At 40.5% G+C, this 20,890-nt stretch overlaps 1 protein-coding gene across 6 annotated transcripts in view; it reads right to left on the reverse strand.

Annotated features, from left to right (window-relative positions):
- ZNF536 (zinc finger protein 536) overlaps positions 1 to 20,890 on the reverse strand; it is a 345,885-nt gene that overhangs the window by 185,278 nt on the left and 139,717 nt on the right. For all 6 annotated transcript variants that reach the window (XM_066195030.1, XM_066195029.1, XM_066195027.1 and 3 more), the window contains one exon: positions 652 to 2,823. In XM_066195030.1, the coding sequence (XP_066051127.1) occupies positions 652 to 2,821 (2,170 nt within the window). In that variant the 5' untranslated portion in view covers positions 2,822 to 2,823. The remainder of the gene's footprint in view (positions 1 to 651; positions 2,824 to 20,890) is intronic.

Raw genomic sequence — 20,890 nt, forward strand, 5'->3', positions numbered from 1 at the left:
TTAAAATGTTTCAGTCCAATTTCTATTTTTCTTGTACTTTCAAATGGATGAGGATTAAGCAGAAGGCTTCACACAGGTTAAAATCTGCACATAAGTTCGAAGATTGTCAAAAGGTTAGTAATTTGTATTTCTGAAGCTCTTTTTAATCAATCTGGTGGCCAGGTACAAGGACACAGCTAAGGAACTGACGTGGCTGTCAGAAGAAGGGCAATCAGAGAGGTGAGCCAACATGCAGTTTATTAACTACAGCTCAAAGAAGGCAGCTTTCCTCACCCTTTTACACGGAGGACAGGGCAGGATCTGCAAGAGAGACACCATGAATAGAAGAGGAGGAGAAAACCAGCTTCCAAAGCCTGGAGGGAGAGGCCCTGGAAGCGACACAGCCATTGGTGGCCACCCAGAGCCAGCACGGTGGGAAGGTGTCAGCTGGAAGGCTGGGAAACCTGCCCTTGGAGGGGAAAAGGGTGAGGCGAGAATTAACCTCGAAGGCATTGCGGGAACCCAAACACAGATGTTCTGGCAAGTAATACCACATCCCTGTGGACTGTAGGAAACGACCAGACAAGAGAATGCATAAACTACTTTACTGCTGTGATTTCAAATACAGCTATGAAGCTTTCAGTGCAGAGAGGGAAGAAGAAGTTACCATACCTGAAGAGGAGGGTGAGGAAGGATGAGGGCTGTCCTCCTGAGCGCTCCCTGTCTGCGAGAGACCCCCACCTACTCCGCTTTCTTCGGTAATGTTAGAGGACCCTGGTGTTGTTGACCTGCTGACAGACTGAGACTCTTGATCACTTCCAGATCCGCGCCGCTCATCAAGACTACCTTGAATTATTTCATCTTCTCCTTTCCTGTCTCTTTTGTGGACCCTGGAGTGAACGACCACTTGGTGGTATGTTCTAAAAACCCTTCCGCAGTCCGGGCATTCAGTTGGCTTCTCTTTTATGTTTCCATGACTTTGTAAGTTGTAATCGAGTCCCTGGTTCATACCATGTGACAAAAAATCTCTACTGCCTTCTAAAGGGTCTAGTTTGCTTGGCAAGTCTCTCTGATTGCCCATTTTAGTGCTGTGAACCAAATCAGCAGGCATTTTCTGCTTAGAGCCATCTGCTCCTACTAACACATACTCCCGCTTCTCCTTATCAAACATAACTCCAGCATTTGCCAAAGTGTCTTCGTGGCTGCGCTGTATCTGCTGCTCTTTAGACAAAAAGCCATGTTCCATGGCCATTCCCCTTGCCATAAGCTGCCAGGCCTGATAGCTGTTTACTGGATCCATCTCTGCTGCTTTGGCAGCAGCTTGTAACCTTTCTATACAGCTGGATTTCAGAGGAGGCACCAGATTGAGACAGCCTAATAAAGAATGTTTATCCCCTTCGGCAATACTGTGGCCAATGCCAGAAATGGGTGAAAGGAGCTTCCCCAAGACTTCTTTCTCTTTCATGGGCATATCTCCTTTGTTGTAGATTTGATTTTGTTCGCTTAACCTCGCTTTGTCAGGAGGAAGAAACCCGCTCTGCAAACATGACAGATATCTTGAATACAAGTTTGCGTGAGCTTCCTGGGACATGCTGCTGATGGAGACAGGTACTTCAGGATCATTAGGAGATTTGTTCTTTACAGACAACTTATTCAGGTGAACTTTCATGTGGTTTTTAAGAAACCAAGGCTCTTTGAATCGCCTCCCGCAGATCTGACAGCAGTGTTCAAAGGAATCCTTGTGCTTTCTCATGTGGCCTTTTAGGAACCAGGCTTGGCTAAACACTTGGCCACACACCTCGCAACGAAACTCATTGGTGGATTGTTCCCCATTCCCATTGGAGCCCTGGCCCTGTGCTGACTCTGCAGTTATGTGAGCCTTCTCCACGTGGCTGATCAGCTCCTCCTCCTGCGAGGCAGCAAAGTCACACAGAGTGCACTTGTAAGGCTTGTGTAGGATCCTTATGTGCCTGTCCAGCTCTTCTCTCTTCTTAAACTTGCCTTTGCAAAACGTGCACCTGAACCCGGCTGTCGGAGCGACAACTTCTTCCTGGACGCTGACTGGCTTTGGAGAGGGGACAGGGTTTGAAATATCAGGTGTGTTGTGATTAGGTGGCACAGACAAGTTGCAGTTTGCGAGCGGCATGGGCTGGGTGTGCTGCTGTGCCTTCACATCAGGTCGTGGCTGCAAGAGGCTGCTCTTCATCTGCTTGTCCCGTAGGATTGCTCTCTCCTCCAGCTCATGTAAAAGTCTGTTTTCCTCTCGGACCCTCCCACGACCTTTGCCGAGGTTTCCAAGCTTGTGAGTACGCAGGTGTATCTTCAGGTTGCCCTTCTGAGCTGCTCTGTGGTCGCAGTAGGGACACTTGAACGGTTTCTCTCCAGTGTGAGTTCTCATGTGCAGCGACAGGATGCTGTTGAACCGAAAGCGTTTCCCACAGAGGGGACAGGGGTATTTCCTGTTTTTCCTGGCGTCATCCTCGATGTCGCTCATCTGAGACATAATCCCCAGGTTTTGTCCATTTAGGAACTGCTGCAGGTCCACACGCCCGTTCAAGCTGGTATCAACCTCTCTGTTGAGCTGGTTTGCCAGCAGGGCCATCTGGCTGCTGATGGGCTGGTTTGCTATGGACATGTGACTTTTGTCTTCTAGTGGCACTGACGCCTTCTCCTCGGGATTCTGCCTGTTCTGGAGCTCCGGGAAGGCATGGCTGAGCTGGGAAGTGATCTGGTGCAGCTTCTGACTCATTGAATATTGCCCATTGAGTATGGTGCTGTTGAGATGGGCATCAGCTTCTGGCACAGCTGAAGAAACACCAAGGCACAAACTAGCTTCCTCCATCTCTGAAAATCAGAAGATATTTTAGATTCAGACTGTGAAAGAGTTACAAGCATTGAATCACAGGCGTGCAGTTCACATTTTGTGTTTTACCTGCTCATAATAATGCAGAGGAATTAGTGTAAAAGCAATTAAAAGTGTATTAAGTGCCAACTGTGCTACACAGTTTTGATCATACATGTACTCATTCTGCATGTGTTCCAAAAACTATTAATTATTACTTTAAAATATGCGACTCTTTCAAAATATAATTATTGCAGAAGGGGCGAAGGCTTTTACCACCTCCCTTGTCCTTCTTGTGAAACTGCACCTGTCTGCATTTCTAAATCTATAGAAAAATAATCTTACGCATCTCTCCCATTTTCATTAAAAAAGCCAGCATAACCGCCCCCCCCCCCAAAATTAGAAATCCATTTGTAACTTTCGGTTCCATTAACCGTATTCAATATTTTACACATTCTACAATGAGAAAGATAGTTTTATGATTTGACAAAAAACCGATGCTATGATATTTACTGGTGTACAATAAAACAAGATAATGTTTTGGGAAAAAATAAAGGACAAGCTTTAGAACAATAAAAGGGATTTTGCTTTAGTCAACAAAAAGTGCAGTAATATCTCATTAAGCTGATTAGTATGCTGCTTAGAAACAGTACTAGGTGCTGTAACACATGATTATAATCATAAAAATCCTTCAGTGTTTGCAAGTAAGCATTAACGAGGTATATTAAATTTTAAGGAGACTGCGACTAGCAGCTTTGTAAACCTCTGAGATTAAGATTTAACCCTTCTGTTACAAAACATTGTTATTCTGTCATTTTGAAACTGAGACCATCAAAAGGCACATAAATTATCTTCTGCCAAGTCTTTTAATTCATCCTTGAACACCTCCAGATTTCTGTTCCTAGGAAAACTTGCCAGATTATACAAGGAATATCTCTGTCCTTCGATGGGTAAGACATGTGATTTAAGACACTTTGATTTGTTTTAAAGAGCTCTCTTATGGAACTAGATAAAACCAATTAAAATCTGGGGAAGGTGTTGTGGAAAGCCTCAACAAGTTTAAGAATTCTAATAACTTTCCTAATACACGGTAATGACTACAAATTGTAGCTACACTATGTATATTGCAGGAAATTAGAATTCAAAGCTGTTTGTTAAACACAAGTGCTATGTTCTGGTCTGCATAATTGTCCACAATAATCCATCCTTGCCACTTCTCTACTCTATACAGATAAAATGTATCTATAAAATTCTGCTTAAAATATAAAGTTTCACATAACCAATTCATAAACTATATGATGCTATAAGGTTATATTAGACCATAATTAAGATTTTTGTTGTTCAGTGGAGTGATTTGACACTTTATTCACTCACAAAACTACTGAATTCTATAGGTTCTTAAAAAATTAATTTGGTCAACCTCTCTTTGGCTTTAGCCAAAAGCATTTTTTCACTGTGTCTTCTACAAAGGCTCCAGGCACACCCTGGGTGGACACCATTCCTCACACAGCTTCACAGTGGCCACTTGATAGAAAATTCAAGGTCCAGACCAGGCACATACTTAAAATGCATGTAATTGTGCTCATGGGAGCAGTCCAGTAGACTTCAAAGGGTGACTCTTGAAAGCAAAGTTCCACACATGATTAAGTATTTGCAGCATCAGGGCCTGAAAAAAAAGTATGGGAGGTCTTCGAGGGGAGACCTCTTTGGTCCTGACAGGATGACTGAGGTTGTGACACAATGCAGATCTTGTAAGAAGAACAGGAAAGAGTTATATTCATGTTTATTAAAAAAGAACATGAGCTGCCTAATTTTGCCCATACATATAGCAGATCTTTTTCAAAATTTGACAGTGCTCCAATTCAGGTCACATGTTGGGGACCCATTATTTGCATGCCAGCAATGTTATTATTTATAAAAATATTGAAGAAATCAAGTATATAAAAGGACCCTACTTTAGTTTACAGTGTCTGATTTCCAAAGGTAGAGAGTAGGAGAACATAATCAAGCCAGGTGTTTACCCAAGGCCATGTAGCAAACAATGAAAAGTCTTAATTTCCATTCAAATTTTCTGTGCAGTAGACCACAATCTTTCAAACTGCAGGTACACACAAGCAACTTTTTTTTTTTTTTTTAATTCTTGAAAGTTTGCTTAACTTTGGGAACAATTTTCACATTCAAAAGGATTAATTAAACAGCTTAAGACTTATGGTCCTTAGGTCTGCCACTGCCTGAAGTTAACTGAGATTTTGAATATCTGCCTATGTATTTCCTAAAAAAAAAAAAAAACAAATAGTCTCCCAAATAACAACACAAGAGAAACCCCAAAACCTGAATCTACTTTTTGTCTGGATTGCACACACCCAGGAATGTTTTTTCTCCCCACCATGCTTAAATAAGGCATGTTGGCAAACAAGAACATGACAATTCCAGAAATGCATAGCATGTGCTGTCACACACATATATTGTAGAAGGTTTAGAAAGGTCCTTGTGAATTGTCATTATTTTACAACAGCTTCAAAAGTGCAGTCTAAACTTCATTTTTTTCAGTCGATCTCAATAGGACCTGGTGCCTTTACATGCTCAGGAAGGTTTGGGTAGCTAATGTTAGCATTTTATGGTCTATCGAAGTTTGGAAATGCTGACAGATCCCAGTGGAATTTATTAATTCTGATGTTTAACCCTAAGCATCAGTTCAAATGTATGGTTATTTGGATTGGGGAGGGGAGTTGTGGTTGGGATTTCAGTTATTCTGTGCCTCTTTTTCAAATATAACTTTAATAAAGTAACAACAGCAGTTGTAGCTGGAACATAGTAATTTTTCCTTTTTGCTATTTTCTGTCTTCCAAAACCATGCAGAAGTACATAATGTAGAATATAGAGAGAACAAGTTAAAAAAAAAAAAAAGAAAAAAAAGAAAAAAAAAGAAAAAAAACCACCGCCACCACCAAAAATAGAAAACAAAAACACAAACAAACAAACAAAACCAAAACAAACAAAACCCCAAAAACAAACAAAACCAAAAACCAAACAAAAAGCCAAAACCAAACCAAACAAAACCAAACCAAACAAAACAAAAAACCCAACAAAAACCAGTTTAGAGGAATACCAAATCCATAATTTCTCATTTAAAGACCAATAATATTGGATCGAGTCGGGGAACCTAAACCCCCCTACATGGATCTTTTGGCATAGGAAATGTTATACATTTTTGATTAAATATGCAGAAAGGTCAGCAAAGCCTCTGCTTAGTGAGCAACAACCAGCCCTGAATGCTGCCTGCTCTGATCAGCCGTGCAGTTTCTGGTATCCAGCTACCACAATCTCAAGATGTATTCTCCACTTAAACTGCATTTCCCCCTTCGTCTGCCCCTGCTTCTTGCAGGCCTGTTGCTTCCTCTGGCTCCGAATTCTCTTCTCTTTTCCTCACTCCAGGCTGGTTTCATTGCACGGCATTGAAGGTACTGACCTGTGAAATTTCTCCTCCTGCCATGCCCAGTCACAGCTTTTCTGAACACAGGGACCTTGCTACTGCTCAGCTTTCACAGAAATCACTCTAGATATCCCTTAGCCTTTCCACAGCAAAACCTACCAAAATCTCATCTTGTATCCGCATGCAAGACAGAAAAATCCACATCCTCATCCATCATTCCACTATGAATTAGATAACTCAATCTAATTTGCCTAATTTCTCTTAAAAAAAAATGAAAAAATAGCAATTTCATTCTCTCCCTCTTTATCCATCATCCCTGTCTAGATCTGTGACCAGACAGGGTTACACCAGGTGGGGTAAGGGGCTTTCATTCCCCAGTGAGACTCCTGCAGTTCATGGTACCCACCTTGGTGGCAAGGTATTCAAAAATAAAAAAATCTGGAAATGCCAATTTATACGTGCTACTTCGATGCCCCACAATAGGGAAAACATCTAGCTTTCAATTTTTAAATATATAGTCTATCACATTATTTTCATGATCCTGATCTCTCATAGAAGGAAAGCACAGAATGTTTTGCCATCTCTCACGCTGGGAACAGAAGCACAATGTTCTCTGCAGTTAACAAACGTTTACAAAATGAACTGCAAATCAAATTTGAGATTGTTAAGAAATTTAAAATATGTTTGTTGAAGTTTATTTAGTAAATTTCTGACCTTTAATTATCTCAAATGTCCTGTGAAGACAGTGTCCCTCAAGATGTGGCACCGCACCAGAGCATGTTGGGATCAGGAGCTGTTAAGGGCTGCCCTTTCTAACCTAAATAAACCCTCAGCTCCTGCCTAAGTGAGTTGCTGTGGCCAAAAAACCCCAAAGTGACCCCGCTGCATACACAGGCTATACCCAGCTGGGGTCACATTGCACTGGGCAGGGCAGGAGCACCCCTGGGAAGCACCACAGCCACCATCCAAATCCATCTGGCCCTGCTCTGTGCCCAGTGTGCTGGAGCCCATTCCTCTGAGAAGCTCAGCTCGTGGAACTCACTATGGGATACAGATACTATAAAAATGCTCTCTCTCATCTCCTACATAAAGGTACAGTGAGACATTCAAGTGCCTTTGATGATACTAATAGTTATTTTGATTTCACTCACATTTTTGCCCTCAAGACTATTTCCTGTGATATCAATAGCGAAAGTTCTGGCTTTAGCCATTTCAATTGAACACACAGATTTTATTTAACTATTTGAAATGGATTACTGGAATTTAAAACCAATTATGACACCAGAAATGCCTGTCATCACAACTACATTAATGTAATACGAGAAGCTCAGCTTCCTCTTGCTGGAAACAGAGGAAAAAAAAATGGCACGCAGATTGACAGAATTTAAAGATAAATCTATGCCTAAGCACACATGTAAACATATGCAGGCACATGCATATCTGTATACAGACACATATGTGCAGACACACACACCTGTTATCTTTGTAAACAGATGGATCAAATTCAGCTCCTATTTACACCTGTTCATTCCTGCTGGACACACACACACAAACTGAAGCTCTCCCCTCTCCAGTGCTGTGGAGAAAACAGTCATTTTAAAACCACTGTTGTGCTGTTATTATAGCTTAGATTAGGTTAGTTAAAAGATTTACAGTTCAGTAAGCAAAGTAATGCTTTACAAGCTCACGTGTTTAAACGACAAGCTCGCTCTGGCCCTGATCCTCTGAGCAGTTAGAGCTACACACACTGTTACTTATGCTTTCAGAATATAGACCTGGTATTTATCTTTCCAGCTAGAAAAATTCACATATATCTACATTATCTTGTGGTCCACTGGCAAATTCTAGATACTCTTGTACAGACTGCTTCAGTTCTTAGCTACTCGTAAACAGGTACTGCAGAGATCAGAATATATATTGAATTTTTATAAAATATTGTTCTTATTGTTGCAGCAGAAACAGTTGAACTAAGGCTGTTATAAGCGTAATACACTCCTGTTAAGAAATACAGAACACCAGACTACTGAACCCTTTCAGGGTCATTAAACAGCTGTAAACATTATTACAAAAATAAACCAGAGATTTCATGCTTACATTTTAGCCCAGAGCTTGGTGTGCTGAGCAAGTACATTTTTTTCATCTCTTACAATCAACGCTGGTGACATTTGGGCATCCAAACAAATTACATCACAAATATTACTGAGGTGGGTAGGATACTGAGCAGTTTATTTGCCAGATGATTAATATATAAACAGTAGGGCAGGATAAATGACCTACTCTTCTTTGACTGATTTGCAGGCAATACTAAGAGACATAGATGTAAATAGTTGGATTTTAACAAAAACATGTGTGCATGGAAGGGGAAGGGAGAGATCAGCTGTATTTAATGCCACCAGGACAGCATTATCCAGCCTGATAAAATGAAATAAACATTAGGCCAGATTCTATTCTCATTTTACTTATGCAAAATAGAGTAATTGCATCGACTTCATAGGAGTTTTTGTTAAGTAGGTGTCCTGTTCCTTGGGGTATAATGTAATTATATCAGGAAAATATAGGGTTTCTGGAGTATAACAGGATGCCTTTTAAAAAAAGAAAGTTGGCCTACAGGTAATGTGTCCTATCTATTTGTTTTTATTTAAATACCATTAAGGCTGGCTCGGTGACTAGTTCTCACTCTTAGTGACATTAGCAGATTTAAGGTTTTTAGGCGGTGCAGAGCACGTGTAACTTGGCATCACTGAGAGCAGGAGAGGGGCACAGCCTGCCCAGAGCCGTGGGGGAAGCAGGGCTGCCCCCATCCCACAGCCCCAGCAGGCTCCAGGGGCTGCAGCCTCACACCAACACCCATCCTCCAGCACCCGGGACCACGCAGGGGGCAGGCATTTGACAAAACTGTAGCTGCTTTGTAGTGCTGATATTTAAACAAGCTGCTTATTGATTCCAAAACAAAGTACTCCTTTAGTAACAACAGAGCCAACTCATTCCACAACAGTTTTTATGTCGTAAAGAAGGGTTAGCAGAGGGATTTTGAAGTTTCAAAAGTCATTAGCAGACAGAAAATGGTTTGCTGAGGCTGTACTGCCTTTGCTCTGGGCTGGGAAGAGAGTTGCTTTCCAAAATACCTGTTACTTCTGCAGGGTACTTTCTAGTTAGCACAGCCTTTGGGACTGATAACTGATCAGTGGAAGATAAATCACCAGAACAGTCTTTGGTTGGTAGCACCCATGGAGTGGAGGACTGTGAACTGTTTGTGATCACAATCTAGGAAGATGAGCACAGAGGAGAGGAGAGGTCATTTATAAATCTCACTCACAGATTAGAATAGAAAGATTAGAAGAATGCAGACAAGCTGTTTGATTTATTGCTACTTTGCATGTGACTTAGCAAAATCTGTTTTCCTTCTTATTTATTCTATTTCACTTGCATATACTTAAGAAGTCAGATCCAAAGAAGAGAAAGATAAATAATTGGTACTGAAAGTTCAGTAGATTAAAAAGTTAGGAAAAAAAAAAAAAAGAAAAAAAAAGATTTTTTTTTTTCCAAGCACTGGTTGTGTCTGGGATCATTATTTTTTAGCTTATAAACATTGATTCTCATTTAACTTTTTTTTCTCCTAGTGATCTTTCGATGGCAAAAGTAAAGATAAGAGTGATACCAAAACTCATATTGGAGCTTATTTCTGGAATGTTTCATTAAACGAAAGCTTCTGTTACTTTAGAAACAGCATTTTTTAAAGTAAATTTGTTATTTTCATGTAATTTGGAATGTATACAACTGATTAAACCCTCTCCAATTTGATCAATTTCCTGTAGCTCCTATCTGATCATTCATTTTAATTAATCTAACTGGCATCCACATCAGATTGAAGAAACCTTAAAATTAAGCTTTTAATGAACCACTTTACCATCACAGAGTACAAATAAAATAATAAAATGCCTGGAAGACTTTGCAAAGCATATTATTTCATTTTCTGTCATTTTTACAGCACGGAAAGGGCTCAATCTCCTATACTCATCCGAGGACATTGCACCGTGCTGGAAGTCTGCAATGCTCTAACCCATTACATAATATTAAAAGATACATAATGTTGACCCTATTAATCCTGCATTCCTCACACAGGAAAGTTCCAAATAAAAGGCCAAGCATTTCAGCTGGCTGAGGACAGGAGGATCAGGCCCCCTGAACCAATTACAAAGAGATCAATAAAGAAGAGTTAAGACCACAGAACTCAAAGCGCAGTTTGAAACAATTTAAATCCAAAACTGTAATGCTGGGTTGATGATTTTTTTTTTCATTTCACAAAGGCTTAGACTTAGATTTTGTGCACAACTAAATATAATGTCAAATGCACATATGTCCCAAAGATCAAAGTATGATTGACTGTGAAATATTCATATGCAATAGCCCAGCGAGATTTTGTTCGCAAGGGCACCTGTCAGAAGCATAAGCTTGGATACAAATCATCAAATAAGTATGTAAAATCATTACTAAAATCCAGGCATGCAATCAGATAGTCAGTTGTCTGAAACTGCTGGACTGTAGCCAGCACAGTGGCTCAACAGACTAATGCTTTGGTCTTTGCAGATCCTCAGGGCCCTGGTTCAGTTCCTCCTGCTACTGGTCAGGTCAACTGTCTGTACCTAGTGTTGACTTTCCTGGCACTTAATGCTAGGAGCAAAGCAAAAAAACCCGAGTCCATAAGTTGCCTTTGACCTGAGCCACAGAAACATCTGCTGGTTGAGTCACGAACTGCTTGTTGGCCAAGTTTAACAGGAGCCGAGCCTGCTGCGGATCAGCTCTCTCAGCAGTAGGTGTCACTGCAATAAATAGATGGATTTCAAGGGACAAAGACACACACTGCCAGGGAAAATGCATAAACAGAACATCCCTGAGTAGAGAGAGTTTCGAAAAGAACTCTGTGGTCCAATTAGACTTTTCCAACTTTATGCAAAATGGTGGAAATCTGGCTTAGGGAGGAATTAAATTGCACGAGTGGGATTGCCAACAACAACAGCATCCATCGTAATTCTGTCCTTTAGTCCTGTGTCACAGAGATCCTTTAATTCACGTTAATCACTTCCCTGCAATCCCAGGTCTATTAGGTAAAGACTTTTACAGTTAAACCTTAAAAAAAAAAAAAAAAAAAAAAAAAAAAAAAAAAAAAAAAAAAAAAAGCTGTCTAACAAATTGAGTCATTTCCTCTAGTGGAACAAAAGACCTAGTTATATGGCAAGACACCGCACACTCAGCTGTAGTTGGAGGACTGAAAGACCACAAGGTTAGCCTATTTTTTGTCAAATTAGAAAACCGATAGCCAACCCTATCTGCATACAGAACAAGGAGAGAGAGAATACTTCCAACAGCTTGGGGGGTGGGGGGAAGATGTCTCAAGTATAGATTTAATTAATAGAATGCATATTTTGAAGAAGCAGTAACCAATTCATATTTGAAACAGAAATATTTGGTATGCCAAGTAATATCATTGAGATGTCAGCCAAGTCTACACCATATTTGGTTTCATTATCACAAAATGGTTTGTAGGATAATTAAGGATGCTCCAAATTGCAAGCTATTGAGTTAGACTGTAGACAAAACAATGCATCTCTAAGCATATGGGCTACCTGTGATGACATCAAGACAGAAACTACCTGCCTAAGAAAATGTTTTAAGAAAAAAGAAAAATTAATACATTAAACCTTGTATAAGCTGATGCCCATGAAGGAGAACATTTTGACAATACATACCCCTAAAGTACCTATATAATAAAACTCTGTTTATTTTACTTCCAATAATACTGAATGGGGGACAAAAGAGTGGAAGAACTATAGAGAGAATGAAAAGATAAATTGCTGCATTCTTCAAGGTCCATGTACTTAAGAAAAAACAACATAAAAAAAAAAGTCAGCCCCATTCTACAAATGTGGAAAGAGCTCCTCCTTCCCCCCAGCAGCCACTGAAACTTCCCCAGCAGTTACTCCCACCAGCTCCTAACCAGAATTCCCTAAAAGCCTCCAGCACAAGGAACTCCAAAGCACGCCACGATCAACTCAATCCAAGAGGAGAGAGACACCTTTGCTAAATGTTTCTTTGCTGGGTACAGAAATACCCAACATCCTAATACAATGGAAATGGAAACAGATAGAAATGCAGAAGTATTTTGCCCAATTTCAGTGCTCCCAAAGAGCATAAAGGTTTTCAGAATTTCAGCACTGTAGAAATAAGTATCCCTAACTGACCATTTCCACCTCTCATTTAGGAAAAAGCTCGCCACGTATCTTGACTTAAATAGATGGCTCATCCTCTGTAAAGAAGCCAGGGACAGCATCCAGAACTCTTGACTCCCATTGCTTAGTCCAGTATGCCAGATAGCTTTCCTTTATCAAACAAAATTGACTGCTGAAAAGACTGGGTTTTATAGCTCATGGCAGACCTGTTAGCCTAAAACTTTTTTGTTGATGTTGGGTTTTTGGTTTGTTTGTTTGTTTTGTTAAAATACTAGAAAGAGGTTTGGTTTTTTTGTTGTTGTTGTTTTTTTTTAATAACAGAGATTCTCAGCTGTTAATACCTTCCATCTCTAAATTCTATCATCTTTCTTCCCTTAATCCAACTGATTTATTTTTCTTCTCCCTATAACACACAGACTTGGGGACAAAAAATACCACACAAAATTTAGATGATCATAGAGATTCTCAAATACAATTGGCTTCGATGAGTTCTTACACATCATATCAGTTTAATACTAATTTCCAGGAGAAAAAAAAATAGGATAAAGCTGAGAAAGCCTTAGTTTCAGTGGAATGAGATGGAGTAAAAGATGCAGTTGAAATAGACAGGGACGCTAGAAGCAGGTTGATGCTGGAAAAACAGAGCAAGTATTTCTCAGAACACCCCTTGTGTTTGTGGTCTCCCAAAAAGCAGAAAGAGAAAACTTTTTAAAGAATTAGGTGGAAAAGATAGATGAGGAAACACCACACCGACTAAGGCACACCAAAAAAAAAAAAAAAAAAAAAAAAAAAAAAAAAACCAAAAAAAAAACACCTAATTATCACCAAGTAAAATGAAACAGAAGAAAACACAAACCCCCTTTATTCCATTGGTATTCTGTTCTGCCCATATGCTTGCAGATATATCACTGCTTCTTTCATTTAACTTTATTAATTGATCACTGTCGTGGACACAAGAGCAGAGCTGGGAACTCTAAGGCCAACTTGTACCTCCTAAGCTGCTCTCCCACTGGTCTAGGTGGCTCAGGCTTACCAGGGTGTGGTGAGCAGACACTGCACTGCTCAGACACCCCCCCGGGTCGGGAACTCTCCAGAAAACAAGCTCTTTATGGTATGTCCTTTTAGAGAAGCCGAAAGAAATACACCACACTGCTCTTTCAGAGGGAGGAAGACAACCCCAAAGAGGAACATCTGTACTAAAAGTAACTGACACGGGGTATTTCCCTGTATTTTCCCAGCTGCTTTTAAAATCCTCTCTACCTGTTGCCGTGAGATTTTTCTGCCTCTTTCTCCGAATGACGGTACCAAACAGTTTTGCAATTAAGCCAAGGGAACAACAACGATGTCACACAAGTGACCACGTAAAAAAAGTCCCATCTTTGCAGTGCTCTTGGCTGCAGTGAGGTTCTCTGAAGGGAACAGAGAATCTCCTCCCCTTGCCCTGGGGGATCGGGTACAGGAAAGGGAATCACCTCGTGCCTCTCTCCAAGGAAGCAGAGATGTGAGCACTGGCTGTGGTGAAACTGGACACACGTTTAAGTGCAATGGCCTTCAGGATCCAACAAGCTGGGCACCAACTGCTGTCCGGGCACCCCTGTTTTATCTGGGCACAGTTGCTTTGATCATTAATAGAAAGGGCGCTGAAAACTTGGCAGACACAAGGCAGGTAGATGAAGGGGGGCAGAAGGAACACCGTAAAAATACAATAATATATCTGCAGAATAAGGATCCTTTAAATAATTTTGATGTTAATTGCAACATTCCAGGCCCTTGGCTGCAAAGACAGCCTCTCGTGGTGATAGGAGAGTGGTAACAAAGCTGACAAAGAAAGTCTGACAAATGCAATCACAGGATGACAGACCCTGGCAAGTTCAATTACGGCTGCAAAGTCAGGTGGGAGATGGACTCTGCTGACTGTAATATATCCTCAGCAGCCAGCTCTGGCCACGCACAGCTCTGACCAAACTCCTTGGAGTGACTGACATGATCCCAGGAGCCTTCAGTGCCAGGGCAAGCTGAGAGCAGCTACAGTTGTTATCAGAAGGACCAGGGACTAACAGGGAGTGCTTTACTGCAAGATTTCAACACAACACACAAATAAACGCCATAAACTCTCAGTGAAACCCCTTCAAGCCTCTCGAAAGCCTGTGCAAATGAGCAGTTTGTGTTCACTTTCTCCAGCTCGTGTAAAGGTTCACTCCATGTTAATTTACACTGCTGCGAACTGGTGTGAATCCAGGTAACTCCAGCAAAACACAAAGCCAGACAAAAGGAGGGGAAAGGCTTGGCTGCTCAGTTTCAAGGACCTGGCCATGGGAAGCAGTGAGTTGGCTCCCACTAATTGCAAGAGAACCATCAGAGAGATTCTCCTCCTACAGGACTGAATCCCCAATGCCCCAGAGCTGAGGGCATTCAGGAGTCCCCACACAAAATCCCTGCTTGGGCAATGGTATTGCTTCTGTTGCCCAAGCAGAAACTTGTTTTTCTGAATTCCAGCCCCTTTGCACCTACACTTATGAATATGAAGATCATTATACCTCTTTCTAATTAAAAGGATTTTCATCTCCTTAGTTTTATACTTCAGAATAGACTAACTCTTCTTATTTGATGTGAGAAAGAAAGAAGTGGATGTATAGAGCAAATTCCAGCTTCTCATACTTCAGTGCAAAATTATCTAAGAATTTAAGTCATGTTTAATCAAGGTATCTGGCTTCCTTGCAGCTTTATTTTCTTTTAACTTTTTTTTTTTTTAAGTAACAAAAAAAAGAAGTCTTGTCCCAATTTTTTGTTGTTAAATTTTATTTTCCTAGTGACTTTTCTCGGAAAAAAAACCAAACACACACTGTTATTAAACAACTTCTTTGTTCTCTTTCTGGGTTTTCCAAAAATATTGTAAAATGACAATGGTATAAAAATTATACTGCAAAAAATTTAAGCACTGTGAATGAGCAGAGTTATTCATTTATATCCCTAGCTTATGAAATGCCCATATCATGTATCCTTTATCCAACAGCAGACTCTTTTAGCTTCAATCACAGGAGCTAACAATATGTTATTGATATGATTTCAGGAAGCTGTCAGCAGGCAGCTTCGCTTTCAGCTCCCCAGCTCTGGTGAGCGCACACAGAATGTACCTGAGCCTCTCCTGCAGGAGAGCTGGCAGCGAGGTGCACATTCCTGTCAGCTGTCACTGTGGGATAAAGAGAAACCCAAACAGGCCTTCCTCTCCAACTGCAGCCTCACAGCCCTTACGCACTGCTGGTTTCACTGGGAATGCTCAGCAGCACCACAAACCCAGGTGTCCGAGCACTGACCACTGTCCCTGCAGAGCTGGGGCAAGGACCAGCAGGGCAGGTGCCCCAGGCACTGCTGTGAGCCTTCACCCTTCTTGTGCCATGCCCATCTCCTCCCCCAGCTGGCCTTTCACAAGTTCCCACCCTCCTCCTGTGCCCTCCAGTTCTGCTCGACACAAAACCAGTAGGACGATGAGAGAGCAGGGGGTGACCAGGTGTCTGCCTCTCCAGCAGGCAGAGGAGGGAAATGGTACCTGGAGCTTTGTACACCCCAAGCCTGAAGCTTTGTACACCCCAAGCCTGAAGCTTTGTACACCCCAAGCCAGGTCTCCAGGAGCTGTCACAGCCTGACTCCTGTACATGGAGGTATAGGAGGTGTAAATAGGGCTGCAAATCAGGACCTCTGGTGTCCTGGTGCACCTGGTCCTTTGGGCTCCCTTCAGAAAAAGTGGGTGCAATCGAAATGAGGGGTGAGGTTCTTCTGTAAAGATGCAAACTTCGTCATTTTTAACCACTTCCGCTGGAAGGAAAAATAAAGTTAGCATGTAAGTAAGACCAGTATTTTATAGATTATATTTACATGCTACTTTATTTTTCAGGATCTAAAGAATAATCACAAATGTCAGAGACCACGACAGGTAAGCTTAAAGTGCAGCTCTTTCCACTTTAGGAAACCAGTGTGTTTTAAAACTAGTTTTCATATTGGCTTACAAGCTTTAATAACAAAAGGGTATTTTGTACTATTAGATGTTGGTCATTTTTTTGTCTAACAAAGAGCAATAACAGGCTGCTGCAGGAGTTAGCACAGTTTTGGTGAGGTGTTTTTTTTTTTCCTCCAAATGATCAGAGAAAGTACCGTACTTTCAGGATGTGCCTCACTTGCTCTTAAAAGGGTAAAAAGAAAATATTCTCCTAGCTATTCTAAGCCTGCCATATAAGTATTATGCTGTTACAGATTTCAAAAGGTTAGCTTCAATGAACCTGACATCAGTATAACCCAAAATAACCCATTCAAGAGAAAAGTAAGAAATAATTGCTGTTTTCTCTTTTTTTTTCCTCAGCTATATTGCTATAATGATTTTGCATAACAGATTGAACAAAGTGCTGTTGTGACAGGTGGTAGAATTCAGCTAGTAAGCACAGAGACAGGGTTCAATTTAGTTTGTGAATCCTTTAATTGTTGTGCAGCTAATTAAAGAAGGTTCTTTACACTCGCAAGTGTTTACCGTTGCTAGTATGCATACATGAAAAATTAAATTGTGCCTTCAAGGGCTGAGAACTATAGAAAAATCATAGCTGATTCTGCAACATGCTTACCAGCTCAAAATAGCTGCTTTTCACAATTGGAATTTGTAAAACTTTTTGCTAAGCAAATATAGAGCTAATTAGAAGTGTTCGTTGGACCAATTAACATTTAAATAAATAAGCCATATTGCACATTTCACAGTCTTTATTTAATGATGCTTCTTAACTCTTTGGAAAGATTCCTTTAAGTACAAATAAGTTGTCATAAAAATGAAAGACAAAAATAACACCATAACAGTATATTCTATGCTTTTTTCTTTTTGCCTTGAAGTCTTCTCTAAAACTCTATACCTGTTACTGGGGAAGGGGGGCTGTGCACAAATCTGGTTCCTTCTTTCATCTTGTCAAGTTACCTTTCCACCTTTTTGAATGCAAACAGAAAAACATATTTGATTACTATTTAAAGTGTTATGATAGCTCTGTTTGTTTTGCCCCATGGAACAGAATCTGTTTTAGACAAAAATTCTTGCTTTTATCTCATAAAATGGCCATTCCTGCCCAAAAAGAAGGGTGCTCTCAGAAGAGGCTGCTCTTAGAGCAAGAAAAAACAGCAGTTTGAAAGTTGCATGTACAAACAAGGAAACAACAGAAAAAACTAAATCTCTTTTCCAGGCCTGCTGTTTGCATTCCCACAGCAAAACCAGCGCTGCTGTTGTACCTAACCCCAGGGCTGCAATTGCCTGTCTCTTTGGGGTCAAGTGATATTTTGCTTTCAAAACAACTGTCTTTTAATTTAACAGTCCCTTTCAATCAATAGGACCCCTTCAGTCTACGCTGAACATACATTTTCTCTCTCTCTTTCAACCTCCAAACCCCTACCTAACACAAAGGTTACATTTAAAACGGGGAAGGCTTCTTTCTACTTTTTTCCAAGATGCATTGCACCACCTTGCAATCACACTAAGAGCTAATGTGGAAGGACTCATTGTTGACCTTGGCTTCCAGCACAGAAAACCAAATTAACAAGGACCAATTAACATTCAAATAAATAAGGAAGATTAACAAAGAATACTCTGCATACCAAGAGGGTAAAATAAACTAGAGGAAGGAGTACATTATCTCCCTCAATCAGGATGAGTGAAACTCTCCAGGAAGGACACCAGCCCATCAGAGCTTGGATGCAACACGCCAAAAGGCTGCTCTTTCCAAGGCCTGATGAGCTCCAGAGGGGATGTGGCTGTGCGTGAAACAAAGCTCTAACTTTAGAAAACCCCTGGGAAAATGTGCAAAGACCCTAGAAGTTTCTGGTTTGAGTCAAAGAGAAGTGGCCAAAGAACATCCAACAGCCCAAGAGGAAAGTATTTAGGAAGTCCATAGAGACTGGAAATTTTGTGGTATAAAATGTACATGCCATTACACTCCACCTGAAGGGTCCAACCTGAATTTTTGTGCTAATTAGGTAGTTGTTCTGAGTACTGAGCCGCAAATACATGTATGAAGTTCTCAAGATTTCCTGGTTCAGAGCAAAACTGTCTCTATGGAACTTTAATTTCATGTACTTCTTTAACCTTTCTTTGGGGGCAGTGAGGGGGACACAGGTTACTGAAGCTGTAACCTGGAGCTACTTGTAGGGACTCCCTGTGCCATGGATCAGAAAATGCTAATGGAAGAATGAAAGGTGGTTCAATCCTTTACCTTCATCATCCCCTGCCTTTTGCTCTTCCTGCAGGTAAATCTCCAAAACTTACATTAAGCTGGCAAAATTTCGCCACCATTCTTGGATATCACTACCCCAACAGAACAATTAAATTCCCCGCTAACTAATCATCTGCAAAGCATGTCTCCTAAAAGGAAACTCCTCCTACACAAAGGGTATGAATAATTCCCCGAAGGTTACAACATGATCTATCATTTTAAGTATTTGGATCTGGAGTACTGGTTCAGGCCTCTAACTGACAGCCACCTTTATGAATAGTTAAGAGTTCACAGAGATGATTATCATGTACTATTTAAATATGTATAAAGGACAAAGATAATAACAATACTTTGCACTTTAATAGAAGCTTCTGTCTGAAATTCTCAAAGGAGAGGCAAAGTCCTCACGAATGCACACTCACAGCCCCTCTGACCTGCACAGTTGGTCATTGCCATTATTCTCCAGAATCTGGTAGGCTGTTATTGTTAGATTTCTCAAAAATGATAATGTCTGCCTTAATTTATAAAGAAGTTGAAGCTTTACTAAATGAGTAACCCGAAGTGAATCACCATTGTGGGGATGTTGATCAGTGCCTTGTGCCAGGGCAGAAAACAGCATGGGACACCACAGGATGCTCTGCAGATCCTTGGCCCCTGTTCTGGTCAAGGAGGAGAATCCTCCTCATTCTCAGGCTGAAATGCCACTGACTGATCAGTGCAGCTGTGCATCTCCTGCTGCTCTTCAGGAGAAAGCCTTTCTGTAGCCTCCAAAATAATTTTAATTTTTTCCTCAGTACTAAATCAAAAAGAGCAAAAGTGGGCTCCATTGAAAACCAAACTTCCTTCCATGAAGAACATTTTTCTGCAGTTTGTTGCAGATACAGGAGGTTTTATATTAAAAAAGTGTTTTAAGTAATCCATTTCTAAATGTTCTGTGTTGATTAAGTCAACCTTTCCTCTGATCAAAAGGCGGAAAGCAGGTGACTCTCTCTACTATCCCAAAAAGAACACAAGGAAGTCTTAATCATGCTCGATTGTATCTTTTACAGAAAATATGAAAAGAGCTACTTAACAGAAACAGAAGTGTGAAAAATAGAAATCCCAGACATCAGTGCCATTCCAATGCAACTATAAAATCTGAAATGCTGCCAAAAAGTTGGTTGTGTTTGCAAACTGGACCTGGACAATTTGAACTGATGCAAATGGCATTTGTACAGCAGTGGAACCAAAGGTCCTCCTGACCTTAAGGGCATATTTACAGAAGAGTTAACTGATCTTGAATAATTCCACCAATGTATTAAGAAAACATGTCTTACTTCCAACGTTACTAATATGTTTATTACACAACTTTGTTTCTTAAACAAGTACATTTCTTAATCAAGTATGAAAAAGGCAAAGGAAAAAAAAATATCACATACTTTTTTGGGGTTTTTTTGTCCCAAACTACCCAGGTTTTCTGCTTTCTTTCACAGTACCAGTTTTCCTTCAGGAGTTTTTAAAAATTCTCCCAAGTGTCAAAGAAGAACAAATTACATTCTGATTTCTTGTAGAACTTGTAACAAATATAACAGTTACAGAGAGAGAGAAATGGGGAAAATCTATTTCAATGTGATTGTTTTCAAATACCTGAACTGAGTGGGAATGAGCTGGTATCATGAAATCCCTCTGCAACAGGCAACTTCTTTTGAAACAAAATGCATTGAGGGATAGAGCTGGATGAGCCTTTTCCACTTAACACTTTGTCCTGTAAGACTGTCTGTGTTCACTCCCCCTTTTCTTCTCTAAAAATTATCTCTACATAATTTCCCTCCCAGCACTGTAGTCACTCTCAACCTTTTGTGGTTTTCACTCATTTGTTTGGGTTTTTCTAATTTGGTTTGGAGTCGTTTTGTTTGTTTGTTTGTATTTAATTTTAGATCAATTTGTTAAACCAGACTGATAAAGTTACTGAAATAACACCCCCAAGCCTCTGGCTGCAGTACTACTGTCACAATGGAACTCTGATCTCATCCTGGCTCCTATAGCTAATAACAAACAGCAAGAGACTGAGCTCCCTCGGCTCAAGTATAGCCATCCAAAGTCAAGTTAAATTCAGCATAGCTTTCACGGATTCAGAAGATCAGAAAATTGGTTTACCACAACTTATCACAGAGTAACATGTTAGCACAAGTTAACT

The sequence above is a fragment of the Chamaea fasciata genome, unplaced genomic scaffold, assembly GCF_029207755.1.
Source record: "Chamaea fasciata isolate MVZ Bird 193981 ecotype frontalis unplaced genomic scaffold, bChaFas1.0.hap1 SCAF_12, whole genome shotgun sequence".
Classification (NCBI taxonomy): Eukaryota; Metazoa; Chordata; class Aves; order Passeriformes; family Sylviidae; genus Chamaea; species Chamaea fasciata.